General features: G+C 48.1%; 1 protein-coding gene across 4 annotated transcripts in view; it reads left to right on the top strand.

Moving 5' to 3' along the window:
• Positions 1-14,344, top strand: part of LOC147054223 (homeobox protein cut-like 1) — a 49,211-nt gene that overhangs the window by 29,996 nt on the left and 4,871 nt on the right. For 2 of the 4 annotated variants that reach the window (XM_085917321.1, XM_085917320.1), the window contains exons 6-20: positions 803-926; positions 2,432-2,508; positions 2,598-2,664; positions 6,756-6,804; positions 8,014-8,121; positions 8,641-8,829; positions 8,907-8,965; positions 9,098-9,140; positions 9,322-9,418; positions 10,494-11,291; positions 12,008-12,091; positions 12,414-12,515; positions 12,618-13,159; positions 13,260-13,401; positions 14,013-14,300. In XM_085917321.1, coding sequence (XP_085773447.1) covers positions 803-926; positions 2,432-2,508; positions 2,598-2,664; positions 6,756-6,804; positions 8,014-8,121; positions 8,641-8,829; positions 8,907-8,965; positions 9,098-9,140; positions 9,322-9,418; positions 10,494-11,291; positions 12,008-12,091; positions 12,414-12,515; positions 12,618-13,159; positions 13,260-13,401; positions 14,013-14,300 — 2,769 coding nt within the window. The remainder of the gene's footprint in view (positions 1-802; positions 927-2,431; positions 2,509-2,597; positions 2,665-6,755; positions 6,805-8,013; positions 8,122-8,640; positions 8,830-8,906; positions 8,966-9,097; positions 9,141-9,321; positions 9,419-10,493; positions 11,292-12,007; positions 12,092-12,413; positions 12,516-12,617; positions 13,160-13,259; positions 13,402-14,012; positions 14,301-14,344) is intronic. The other 2 variants (XM_085917323.1, XM_085917322.1) reach the window with 1 other exon arrangement.

Here is a 14,344-nt window from a genome sequence, read left to right as displayed (position 1 = left end):
GCACACATACAAATGGCGCAGGGGCCATTGATCCTTGCAACCTAAATGTTTAAAGTTCAGTTAAGCAGTTAAGGGCTAAGAGGGCTCTGAGGGGACTCTCCTCTATTGATTATGTGTCAGAGTAGTGAGACCGGAGTTTAAATCACAGGCCGAGCACGCACGCGCCAACACATACACACGCGTGCTAAGAGCCCTCAGTCAAAGGCTGCGATGCTCTTTATCACCGTCTCAGGCATTTATATCTTTCTCGGAGAAATCCGCACACATACACAAGAGGCCTATTTATTACTCCAGTTATGTGTTAGATTTATTTCCGGGCAGCCCTGTGCCGAGCCGTCAAGCGGGTTGCGGCACTAATGCAGTCCTAATGAATACGGCGTGTCTGCTCTCGGGGAACACGCGTGTGGCCTCCGTTTGTTTTCGGATGGGCAGGAGCACAAACACATATATAACGCTGGAAATGTGACGTCGGTGAATAATAGGGCACAAGTGCTACATATGTATATATAGTTCTGTCTTTTGGTTTGTTGTGTTCATTTTTTCGAAAGAAAGCTGCCACCAGATTTGCAATACTCGGACATAGATTCTTTATCCTCAGCAAATTACTATTAGTGTCGTACCGATGAGCTGAGAGGAGCTGAGGTTTCTCGTGGAACTGTATAGTTGGCTCTATTCATGACACTGCCCCCAGGTGGCCAAGGCAGGTACACCATGAGGGAGTCACGCAGTTCCTGTTCAAGTGATGCAGTTTGACCAGATCTGTTGAATTTTTGGCGGGAATTCTTCTTCTCTCCCCCTGCAGAGGTGACCATCAAGGCCTTGAAGGAAAAAATCCGCGAATACGAGCAGTCGCTGAAGAACCAAGCAGAGAACCTGGCACAAGAAACGCAGCTCCAGTTGCACAACGACTATGCAGAGAAGGAGAGGTGTGTTTTGAGATTTGAATGTGATATTTTTATTCGATTTTTGCACTGCGGCTCATTTCGTTTTCCTTAGCGTTCACTCAACCCAATCAACCCATTTGGTGTCGCGTTGGGCTCTTTTAGATGAATGTCGGATTGGAAAGTAAAACAATGGCTGATTTCTCCCATGGCTGTGCCACTTACCTTGATTGGAATCAGCCACCTCAGACTTGCTATTTTCTGTCTTCACCGCGAACTACTCCAACCGTCCCGTCTGGATTTAATGTTACACACGGGTCCTTTTATTGGCTCCGAGAATGGAATGAAACCCTCGAAATAACTTGATTTGATATGCTGGAGATTAGCATTCATAATTAATTTTAATGGGCCACTTCCTTGTTTAATAAAAACCCATTTGGATTTTTTTTTTTTTTATATATATATATGTCAAACACCGGCCGCTTGTGCTAGCAGTAATGAATGATTAAAAAAAAAAAAGAAAAAGCACATTGCAACCAGATGTTTTGTCAATGTAAAATGTTATCTTGTGATGCCAAATTAAGTCAAATATGTCAAAAGCGTGTGTTAAATGAGGTTATTGTGGTTTGTGCTATTTCAAAGTTCAAAGGGACACAATTGTGTTCTTTGAAACAGTTTGAAAAGTCTTTAATTTGATACCCCCCCAAAAACAAAAAACTAAAGCACCCGAGGAAATATTTGTTAACAAATACGACAGTGTTTTGAGTTTTTTTTTTTTGGACTTGTAATCTCGCATCTTTTTAAGCGATGGAAGTTTCTTTCGTCTCACAGGTGAGCTGCCATCGACGTCGTCTTACTTTTTCCGCCTGACTCTGATCACGACAGACTGCCCTTGTTTATTACGAGCCCGATTTTTAAGACATACAACGATGAGCTGTCCCGTTTGCATTTCCTGTACGTCAGTGTTTTATAGCCCCCTTCCTGTCTGAGGGCCCACTTCCTGCCCGCCAGAGGGGGAGGGGGGGAGCAGAAAATGGATGGCACCTCCGATACGTAGCTTTCTTCAAGGAATGAGCGAAGTGGAGAGATGAAAGGATGAAATTGAGGGCAAGGGGGAAAAAAATGGAGATGACAGGAGAGACGGCTCGGCGGAGAAGGGAGGGTGGGGGGGGCATCAAAGAGTGCCATAAAGACACTCTTTGTGCTAGATTATTGATGTTTTTACACGCGGCGGCAATTTCTCAGCAGAGACTAACTTTTTATATGCTAAGAATGAATCTATTTTATCCTTGTGGTTTTTGTAGGCCCGCGCCTCCCCGCCCCGCTTCCTCGGCCCCGCCCCCTTGTTGCCGAGTGCCCCGGTGGCTAGACATTCCTGCCTAATAGGGCGGCCTAATGAGGAGTGGGTTGCGTTGGAGGGATTTTTTTTTAGTCAAGGGGGGGGGGGACTTGAGAAATGGTGGGAAAAATGGAGAATGGTTAAAGTGTGAATGAACTGGGATTTCTTGACGCCACGTCGACTCTAACGTGACTCTCGTCCGCCTGGGTAGGAAACTCCAGGAGAGCCAAGACTCCATGTCGTCACGGTTGGAAGAGGCCGAACACAAAGCCCAGTCCCTCCAGACAGGTAATAAGGAAGGAGAAAATGTGACGTTAGTTGAAAGAGGTTTTTCACCGACTGTCTCTTCAATGTTTTCTTTTTTTTTTTTCTCGCAGCACTTGAAACAACTCAGGCCGAGCTCTTTGATTTGAAGACCAAGTACGACGAGGAATCCTCAGCAAAGTACGTGTCCCTGACATCCTCGATGTAATCATCCTGTTGAGTGAACGTCTTTGCCCGGAAAGAGCTGGATTGTCTCCCACAAGGCTCAAAATCCCGCCATTGCCTCGGCGTTGTAAATACTGACGGTGGCTAAAATGCCTTCCCCCCCCCAAACGTTATCTGGAGAGGGAGGGGGGGCGTGGCCTCAAGCACAGATGTGAACACAAATATCTAAATCGGTTAGAATTTGGCATGGTGATCAAAAAGTGGATTTATTGAAAGAGTGTGATTTTAATTTGATCATGTCATGTCCCCAATCCTGTCTTTTTAGATGATTTTTAAAAAACACAGAAGGGGGAGGAGGGGGTGAGGTTGAAGCGTAATCACATTACGATACGTAACAGCCATGCCGTTCTTGTTACGCTATTTCAGCAGCATCCATCAAAAAAAGAATTGACAGCTGACCCGGGCAATGTTTTTGATTTCCCCCCCTTTTTTTTTTTTTTCATCGATGCGCAACGTTTTTGATTTACCCCTTTTTTTTCATCGTTGGGGAAATTGCTCAGGATTCCCCCTGCATAATTAAAAAAAACAACAACGTAGTTTTCCACAACACATCTCAAGAACTCTCCCCCCAAGCGCCCAATGTTCATCTACTTGAAAAAAAAAACCAACAACATAAAGGCCTCATGATTCATGGAGTTTGTGACTGACGAGGGACTTGCGAGTTCAGGTAACTCCAATCGCGGAGAAGCAACAATCCATCAATATCGATCTTTCTCGCCGTGGCAAAGATGAAAACAGAAGCTTTTGCTTGTCAGCACTCCACTTTTGTCAAGCGCCACTTTGACACTCACCACCAACAATCCCTCGGGTCCAAACTCGTACTAGCAAACATTCCAAATTGCCCCCCCCGTCAAATTTACTTTCTGATTCCACTCAATGCATAAAACACAACAGATTATAAACTCAGCTTTTCTTTTCTCCCCCCCACCCCCCTCCCTCCCTACTGCCTTGGCCCAAATTCACTGAGTCTGTCCATTAAGAGAGTTGTTAAATTGACTGGCTGTTAGAAACAGATCGATCCGACTTCCCTCAACCTCGCACTACTTTTTTTTTTTTTTTTTTCTCCCTCCTACTTCTCCTTCACTCAAACACTATCTTTTATCTGTTTATGAGAGCAAAGTCAACAGGAAGATTGCACAGTGGAACGGTGCCAATCAATAGCGTCTATAGACTATCCGCACTCGTCAACCCCCCCCCACACACACACACACCTTTTTGCATTTTCTCTCGCCTTGCGGCCAGATTGCACTCTCTCATTTCTTGACATTTTTTTTTTTCCAGTCCCCTTTTATGTGGCAAGAAAACACATTTTTATGTAGAAGGCCCCCCCATTTGCTTGCATAGGCTAATAAACACATGCCTGCCCACATCCCTACGCACGCTCATGTACGCATTCACAAACGCACACGCGCTCACTCGTGAGCCCGAGGCAGTCAGGGTCCTTGACTATGTGGCGTGCTGTGATCTGAAATTTTAATGCAACGCTTTAAAGCACACACAAACCTTCTCTAACCCTGCACCCTCCCAGTCCTTGGAGTCTCCCCCCCCCCCCCCCCCCCCCTCTCTCTCTCTCTCTCTCCGTTTACTGCTTGACTGAGCAAATCGCCAGGGTTTGGCTGAACACAACTTTTAACCCTTTGACTGCGTCACAAAAAAAAAAAAAAAAGTACTTACGTGCACGTTTTCACACGCGCACGCACGCTTGCTCTGAACTTGCCGCTAAGGAGGCCATTGCGTGACAAATCTCCCATCCTCTTGGTGCATTTGGGTAATCTGCCTTTAAAACACACACACACACACACACACACACATACATTCTTAGAATTTGTTCGATGTTGCGCTGCCGAGGACTGCGTGAGCTCCAGCAGCCTTTCCGTGTTCTCTTTGACGGTCTGCCTGGCTGCATTTTACCCGTTTAGTCACGATAAAAGATTAATGATATATTGATCCACGACCCTGCAGGGTGCTGCTGTGTGTGTGTGCGTGTGAAGTTTAATCTGTGTAAAGGCTTGAGGGTCCATTTGAGGAAAAACAAAATTGTTGGTGATTAGGGAGCACTTTAGACATATTTCCTGTTTGCATATCCAATACACACACACACACACACACACAACTCTGAAGTGGGCCAAAAGGTACACACACACACACACACACTGTCACACTCTCACAAGCAAGCTAGCTTTCCTTTTAAGCCTCCTTGATATCCCCAAGGTAACGAACGCACTGTGAAAACACAGTGTGGAGAAAGAAAAGGGAATGGAGTGATGAAATTTGTGAGGCAATTAAAAATAAAAAAAAAAGAGAGAGAGAGAGAGAGAGAGGGAAAGCAAGCCGGGGGTCTGGAGGCTACTGCGAGGAAGAAGGGATCAGAGTGTGATAGAGGAGGGAAATGAAAATCTAAATCGGGGAATATCCTGCTGGCACTGAGGACACGGGCTGGGGGTGGGGGGGTGGCAAAGAAAGCAGGAAAGTGAAAGAGTTGAAGAAAAAAAGCTTGAGCGGCAGACCTACAGTACGATGGAGGAGAGAGAGAGATGAAAAGGCGGAAGTACAGTAACAGCTTAAAGGCTCTGGGCCTTTTTTCAAGTGCTCACTGATGTCATCGGGTGCATCCCAAACGCTTTCATGTTCCTGTTCAACATGCTCTCTAGCGCCTCCATGTGGCGACTCCGTCTAAAATTGACCCATAAATCTTGGCCTTATAAAGCAACCCCCCCCCCCCCCCCCCATTTCCAACGTTTTGGGTGCAAGCATGCGTCACCTCATAGCTAGCTTTTCCTCTTCCCTCGCTCGCCCGCCCGGCCGGCCGACTGTCAGAATATGGCGAAAATCCTTTCCCTGTGATCTGCTTTTGGCCCTCAGCCTCTAGCTTTGCCTTTATAATTCCCAAATAAAGCCAAATCCAAAGGTTATTTAAGAAGACTTTGTGCATCTGTACTTTGATTAAATGATCACATTTGGAGCGGGCGCTCTCGGCTGTATTTGGGTTGCATTACGATATCCATAAACGCTCTCCATTACGAGCTTTTCTGGCTTGTTGGCTCTCTGACCTCACATTTGTGCGCGTGACAACGCTCGGGCGCGTACACTATAGCTTAAGACAGGATAAAAGCTGGTGAGGTAGTGGGACTATTATGTTGCCCAAATGCGAGCTGGATCCTTTTAACTCTTCGGGAAAGAATAAAAGCGGAGTGAAAAGCTCTCCTACTCTCATCTGACTTTTTTTTTTTTTTAGTGCGATGCCTTTGGCACATTGTTGACCTAATATCAACTTTGTCTGTTTTGTTTAACACATTCAAATGATTCGAAAGCCTTACGGGACGTTTCTCATAGTGTGACACACAAATACAAAAAAAAAAGCTGCGTGGGTCTCGGAAGCGCTTAATGGTAGTTGCGCGGTAGTTTGCGCTCAACGACGATGACGCAACGGAAGAAGCCTCGGATATATTTTAAGCCTGTATTTTGAGTAAATCGATTTTTATGAATGAATGATGTGACGGTAATTAGCATTCCAGCCCAACGAAAGCTCATCAAACAATTTTTGCTTCAGATTGATAATAAAAAAGCAGCTTTCGGGACTTCCCGCTGTCTGACTTTGTTTTGTTTTTTTTTGCAAGCGAGAGGTGAACCGTGGTCTCCATGCAGACCATTAGTCAGACACAATCTCACAGCTTCATTGCAGATTAGTCTGCTGTATTAGGACTTAGAGCTCTATTAATGTTATCCCTCTGTTTTAGTGTGGCCGGGGGTTTTAGGGGGGGGGGGGGGGGGGGGCTTACATGTGCGCATAGAAACACACGCTTAACTGCACGCACACACGAACACATACAAGCTGCTCGGGTTATGGAGTTCACAATCGGTGGATTAAGGTGAAATTTAGACGCTAGCTTAATGGACTCCGCACTGTGAGTTTATTGGCACGCTATGACTTTTTATCTGGCTTTGTTGTTTCGGGGTTTTTTTTTTGGGTCTGTTTGCGCATGCGTGTTGTCATTGAACACGTCACATCCGTCGGCGTGGTTTTTGTAACCGAATGTCTTCCTCAGGGCTGATGAGATCGAGATGGTGATGACAGATCTTGAAAGAGCCAATCAGGTAAACACACTGAGCCTCAAACCAATCAGAATGCAGTATTTTATTTTTAACCCAATAATTGTCTTCTAGAAAACGAGAAAGCCAAAATGCTACTCATAAAAAATGTGTTTATATATTGTTTTTTTTCAAATATATATTTTTCTTATCGGCATCCAATAACTACAATCACATTATTATGAGCACGTGTATGCAAATTTTATTTTAGCTCCATAGTGCTGTCATTTTAAATGTTGGTTATATTTACTCGCATTGCTTTTGTGAAGCTTCTTGTTTGTTTTAAATTTATGACAGCGCCACTAACCCCGTCCATCTAAAACGGGCCCCTTAGCACGCCCTCTGCCCTTGTGCTGTAAATATTCCCGTGGTATCTGTTAATGTCATTGTTGTTAACTTTCATTATTAGCCCGCGAGTATGATTTGTGGCTAAAGGGTTAGCATGGGCATGTAATGTTAATATTAGCCTAAAGGTTAGCACTCTCGACGATAATGCCACGTGCGTGCGCCCACACACACACACACACATGCAAACGTGCACCATTCACACTTCTGATTTGAGGTTTACTGAGGATGACAGCATGGCCTCCAGCTCAGCCACAGACTTTTTATACGCTTTTATAAGGAGAAAATGGCAAACAGCATTTTGCTCTGGCGACGAGGCCGTCCGACTCCCCGCCCTGTCAATAGCGTCTCCCAATGTGGTTGCAATTAGGAACGCCGTGGAATCGGCTGCCTGTAACGCCTAATGATGGCGTGTTTACCCCGTGTTACTGATCATTCCCGACTGGAGCATGGCAGTTTGGCCGTTAAAACAGGCAGCGGGTGTCATCTCAATTTTCCGAGACGATGTAATATTTCACTTTATTGAACCGAAGGAAAAAGCTTTCCTCCCTGTGGTGTGAATATGTTTACGCTGGGAGGAATGGGACTTTGTCTCCACATAGATTACAAGACGACATATTGTAATGTGATGATTTTCAATGGAGTTGAGGTCCAGGTTTTTTTTTTTTTGACAAAAAAATGTAAATCAATTGTTCCATTAACATGAGCTCCGCCTCCAAGAAATTGAAGCCCCGTTTTCAGTCTTCTTGAACGCTAGCGAGAAAACCTAGCACACAAAGAGAACACATGAAATCAGATTTGAGCTGCATAAACATGAGATTAATCGTGTTTGACCGTAAGAACTGCGTCTTTTTCTCTTTCTCCTTGCAGCGAGCTGAGGTGGCGCAAAGAGAGGCTGAGTCACTGCGGGAGCAGCTGTCCTTGAATAACCAATCCCAGCAGGCCGCCAGCCCGACCGGCAAGGCCGACCCCGACGCGGTAACACCCTTTCGCCTCCTCGCTGATTTACCCACGCGGCGGACAGAGACGTACACATTGAAGAACTAAAGATCAGCTCGGCCTTTTCGTCTGATCGCAGCGGCCGTTTATTGATTACCGTTGTCACGGGACCTCCAAGGTCGTCGACTAAATGAACAAGAGGACTGTTTGAGGAAGTGCTGTCCTCATTATTGATTCTATCGGGTAACGTTGTTAGATGTCAAATAATCCCCAAAAGTAAACACCCGACAGTAAAGGACGTGACGTGTTCAATTTAATTAAATAATTTAATGAAACAATTACATAAAATTTATACTGAAAACCAGCCTCTAATTTAGATTGAATAAAAATCAATAAATAAATTAATTTAACTTAATAGCCTGTCATTTCTATTTCTTTTTATTTTTATTACAATATTGTGTTTATGTATAAACACACCATGATCTCAATCGTCCCGTTCAGTTAAAGTCGGTCAGCTTGCCGTCACCTAATGATGTGGTTGCGGTTCATGGCTTGCAGGAGCAAACTGTGGAGGTGGCTTCTCACACAAGTCTGGAGGCGGAGCTCAGGGCCAAAGAAAGGGAGAGCGTACAGCTGGTGGAAGACGTCCAGAGACTGCAGGCCAGCCTGACCAAACTACGAGAGACCACCAGCAGCCAGATCACACAGCTGGAGCAGCAGCTCAGCAGCAAGACGGCCGTTCTCAAGGTAGAGAAGAATTCACCGGGATTGTGCGTGTGTGCTGAGTTGGTGTCAACATTTGTGAAATCTTTCACCATCCACAGGAACTGGAAGAGAAACTTGAGAAGCAAGCAGACTATGAGGAGGTGAAGAAGGAGTTGGGGTAAGGATCTCGAGAAGCGTTTTATCGCCAGCGGTCCATGCGGCGGTACAAAAGCATGACCTTGTTTCAAGACGAAGCCCATTTTTTTCGTGTTATCGATTTTAGTACAATACGTTTTGTCTCTCTCCTCAGTATTCTGAAGTCAGTCGAGTTTGGAACATCAGATTCCGTGCAGGTAAAAAAAAAAAAAAAGTTCTGTAATGACATTACTCCCTTGGTCTTTGTTCCATAATTAGGACATAGAATGATTTGATAATTGAACAAGTATATTAATTATGAGCTTTTCAGTTGGGAATCAAAAAAAAGAATTTTTTTGGGGGGGGTTTTATTTTTACTTTGTGCTCTCCTGTCATCAGGATTCATCCAAACCTCTGGAGGTGCTGTTGCTGGAGAGGAATCGTAGTCTTCAATCGGAGAGCGCCGCGCTGCGCATAGCCAACGCCGAGCTCAGCGGTAAGTTTAGGAAGGTCTCGGCCCACCGTTACGGTAATGGTGGATGCGACGTGAAGTCTCCGGGTAAGGCTGTGCTCAAAATATGCACACAAAAAAAAAAATCTCCCAGCTTTTTTATTTTCTCTGAGAATACTGAACACAAGGTTTTTGGTTTTCAAACATGTCAACCAAATGAGGTTTTATCGAGCCCACGCACAAAGACAACTCGAGCGCGTTTATTCCAACCAGTAGGTCAACCTAAAGAGCGTATAAAAGTTGCACAACACTAAAAATGAGGACAGCATACTATGGCCCCCGCCTTGCATCAGGACGAGCGCAACAGTGTTTATGGGTTTGAAATGTCATAGCTTTAGGCTTGAATAGCTGAGTAGCTCTGAATTGATTAACATTCACAGTAAGGGGAGCCTACTGTCTCGCTCAATCATGTTAAGTCTCAATGGTTATGCATTTGAATAATATTACTCGCCGCGCCTATCATCCAGATGGATTCCTATAGTTAAAAAGATCAGGGGTGGGAGGGGGAGGGGGCGCACGAGTTGCTTTCATATATTTGTTTTGATGAATGTGAAAATGGAGTCTGTTGGAAAACTTCGACCTTCACCGTCAGTGTGAAGACCTGCCTGCACTATTTGTATTCTGTTCAGCCATAAATATTGTTTTCAGACTTTTCCTTCCCCCCCCCGGCCCGACCTGGATATATTTAATAAAATAAGGACTTACTACCGCATCTGGGACAATGGAGCGGTAAGGATCACCGCTCGGCACGGAGGAGGACGTCTTTTGACCACACGAGGAACTGTAAAGTCGGACCGAGCGAGTCCGCCTCGACGGCACACTGTCAATTGTTTTGGTTGTCCTGATTCCCCCCCCCTCCCTCTTCCAGGCTGTGACTTACAAGAAAGGTTGAAATCACAAATGCATGGGCATTTTGTCTTGGGGGGAGGTTGGCAAAAAAGGCTAATTCGGAAACGACTTAAGTTAATTTTGTGTTTGGTCTCTGTTTTTTTTTTTTTTTGGAACCCCTTTTTTGTTGACTTCCCCCCATAATGCATGGTGTGTTTGACCTTTCTTGTAGGGCCAGCCGGGCGGAAAGGGACAGAAGAGTCGACACCTAAGGAGGAAAGCGGCGAGCCCTCTTCTTCGCCCCCTCCTCCTTTCCCTTCCTCCTCGCAGCCTTCCCTGTCTCGCACTCACACAAATGCCCTCAACACCGCCACTACGACCAGCAGCGGCAGCAGCAGCGGCGAAGCCCACCCCTTCACTCCCACCGGCATTGGCCAGGACTTCTACTCCCCGGTCTTCCCGCTGGTGGGTGGCAAGATGGCTTTGAACTCGTTGATCCAGCGGCAACTGCTGCAGACCTTCTACTCCAAAGCCTTGCAAGAGTCGTCCGGGATCCCCGGCGGGGCTCTTCTGTTCACCCCTTTCACTCCGACCCTCAGCTCCATCCCTACCTCCACCCCGGGCTGCGCGTCGGCCGCCATCCCCCTGGCGGCCAGCAGCCCCCAGCCGCCCCCCGCCAGCCCGGACATGGCCCCCGTTAACGGGAGCAGCACGGCCGGCAGCGCCCCGTCGCCGTCCCCGAGCCACTCGGACGCCACCACGGGGAGCGTTTTGGACGGCGAGGACATGGACACGGCCGAGATCGCCCGGCAGGTCAAAGAGCAGCTGATCAAGCACAACATCGGCCAGCGTGTCTTCGGCCACTACGTGCTGGGCCTCTCCCAGGGCTCCGTCAGCGAGATCCTGGCCCGGCCCAAACCGTGGAACAAACTCACCATCCGCGGCAAGGAGCCCTTCCACAAGATGAGGCAGTTCCTGGCCGACGAGCAGAACATCCTGGCGCTTCGTAGCATCCAGGGACGGCAGCGAGGTGAGCGCTCGCGTCTTGCGGCTGGAGTGCGGTATGTGTGTGTCAAGCATGCGTGTGCGCGTTCCGTGGAGCAGCCCTTGCGCACGGCTATTGATCAGCTTGTCAATAGGACCTAGCCTTCATATATTTCTTCCTCCTTCCTAACTCCCATTCTGCGCCACATCTGTGTGTCCTGAACCAGTTCTTAAGACACACACACATCCCAAGAGCCTCTCCTCGCCGTTTCGGTCAATACAGAAACCTTTCACACATCAATAGCATCGATCCGGTGGCAACTCGCAAGAAGGCTGAGGTAACCGCTAACTGCGGGTAGATTCGATTAGCCCGGGCCTGCTTTTGTTCACGCATCGGGACATTTCTGATGGAAGATGTTCTCGGCGGTCCACAAAACGCGGTCGAGTTGACCGCCTCGTCTCGAAGAGAGTTTGGGCCTCCGACACTTTGTCATTACATTTCACTCTCCTGTCCTAGTAGTTTAATATCGCTGCGAGAAGCAGAGCTTGGATTCCTGCCGGGGTTGCACATGATGTGGATCAATAACATTTCCTAGCACTCTAATGTGCGTTGGATAGAAAAGCACCCCCCCCCCCCCTACCCCCACCCCACCACCACAACATTGCATTTACTTATTAGGGAAGTTCATACAATAGAGTAGCTGTTAGAAAAATAAACCCACAAGTGCTGTAACATAGTGTGTGGTATATTGTTTTTAACAGAGGGCTCAGGCCAGCCCCAGCTTAGCCGAGTGTTTCAGGATGTTCCGAAGCGGAGAGCCCTCTCCAATACAGCTTCACACACAGGTCTGTCCCCTTCACACGCAGATTCCAGCACGTTCTGTCCGTGTGGCATGTTTGTGTCAAGGGTGAACGTGGATGTGCTTTGTCGACTAAATGGACGGTCGCCACGCAAAAATAAATAAATAAATAGAAGCCAGCATGTGCAGAAGCCCCCGTAGTGCGTTTTGCATGTGCGGAGGGCTCCGAAGGAACCAACGGTGTAGTTGCCTTAGAGCCGGAATGTTTAATATTAGAAAGAAAGAAATGATTTATTATTTTGTTTGCCTCCAAAAAGTTGCTTTCCCTTCTTGTGTTCATGTCTCGCGTTGTCTTTCCTTGCTTTCAGGGAACATCACAGCTCGTGTCCGCTCTCAAGATGCCGGTTCAGATGAGGCCATCAAGTCCATTCTGGAGCAGGCCAAAAGAGAGCTGCAGGTGCAGAAAGCCGGTGAGTGTAAATCTTTTTTTTTCTGTCAAGCCTGGAGATGTTTCTGTATATCCCCTTGACGTGTTTTTTTTCCCCCCCCCCTCCGTCCTTCCCTATCACCAGATTTGTCGCATGCGCAGCCCTCCTACGTAGGCCTGAAAGGAGGGGGCGGAAGCGGGCTCGGGGGCGGCGGGGGCAGCGGGTCAGACGAGGCCATCCGCTCCATCCTGGAGCAAGCTCGCCGGGAGATGGAGGCCCAGCAGGCTGCGCTGGAACCCATCCTCAAAGCCTCATCGTCCTCATCCTCCCTGATGTCTCAGAGGGACCTCATGAGCTCTCCCCTCACCGCTCCCCTCCCCCCTTACAATCCCTTGGCTCTCTCCCTCAAGAAGCCTCCCAGCTCGCTCTTGTCCTCCCCCTCCTCCCCGTCGCCAGTGCTGGACTTCAGTTCTGGGATCAAGAGGGAGGGCAGGCCCTCTTCGGGCATCGACATGTCATCGGACGGCTCTCTCAAGCAAGGTCGGAGCTCCGAGGGCTCGGTACGCTCCGGGTCTGCGGCAGGAGGGGTGGGTTACTGGAGAGAGCAGTGGTGGAGTAGCATGCACACGGACCCTCGCAGGACTTCAGCTGGAGATGAGAACCACAACCAGGAAGACTCCAAAGAGGTATGGACGCTTGGGGGGGGGGGGGGGGGTCCTATGCTTTCCCTCTTGCCCACCACAGCAGTCTCACGTCTGACCCCGTTCCCCTCGCTCCATCCTTTAGGGAATACTGAGTGACAGTGTGTCTCGAAACAAGCCGTGGAACAAGTTGAACCAGAGGAACCGGGAGCCGTACCTGCGCATGCAGCCGTGGCTCAATGGAGACCAGGGGCAAAACGCACATATCCAGCAAGCTCACAACCAAGGTACACAAATCCCGCCCGCAGTACACATCTATGATTCACACAACCGCTTTACTCAGAAAGCCCTGATTAGAGCTCTCGGCAAGTCGCTACTGTCCATCTGTCAATCACTCAATCTTCTTCCATCCCTCCATCACTGGCTCTCTCTCTCGCCCGATCTGACCTCGCATTCTCCCATACCATCCCCCCGTTAACCCCCCCCACCACCACCCACCCAACCCCATCCACTATGCAGTGGCAGTGTCAGCCAGCAAGCTGCTGGTTCGTCATGTCATAGACAAGTTAGTGTTGCGGCGCCAGATGGCAGCTCTGCGTGTGCATGCGTGTGCGTGTCTCTGTTTCTCTCTGGGGGTGTAAACAGCAGCTAATGTACACTGACAGCTCCTCATGACTGCTCTCTTCCAGCCTGCTGAGCTGCACAGCAACACTAACACAGGCAGAGACAGCAGAGGGGGGGTGGATGAAAGAAAGAGCAGCAAGCCAAAAAAGCGTCAAACTCCAAAACTTAAAACACCTTTTGCCGCTCCTTAAATAGGAATTAAATGCCATGTGTGTGTGTGTGGGAGCATACGTGTGTCTCTTAACTCACACGGTCTTTGTGTCTCCACAAACAGAAGGTACTCCCAAAACATCAGCGAGCTGCAGCCCCGCTCCAGAGTCGCCGCTCAGCTCGGCCGAAGAATCCGTCAACGGCCTCGCCGGCGATCTGCTCACGTCGCAGTCGTCCGGGCTCAAGCCCGCTTCCGACGAGCCTTCGTGCGGAGAGTCCCAGCCCGGAACCCCGCTGCCTATACCCGGCCACTCGGGTCTGAGCATTCAGGAGATGGTCGCAATGTCTCCCGAGCTCGATACGTACGCTATTACCAAGAAGGTGAAGGAGGTGCTGACAGACAACAACCTCGGTGAGACATCGAGAAAGCATTCATTATTTCTACATCATTTATTG

This window comes from Syngnathus leptorhynchus, chromosome 7 (genome assembly GCF_054491065.1).
Source record: "Syngnathus leptorhynchus isolate UIUO chromosome 7, UIUO_Slep, whole genome shotgun sequence".
Lineage (NCBI taxonomy): Eukaryota > Metazoa > Chordata > Actinopteri > Syngnathiformes > Syngnathidae > Syngnathus > Syngnathus leptorhynchus.
The sequence above is the reverse complement of the archived record's forward strand: the minus strand, read 5'-3'. Positions and strand labels throughout refer to the sequence as shown.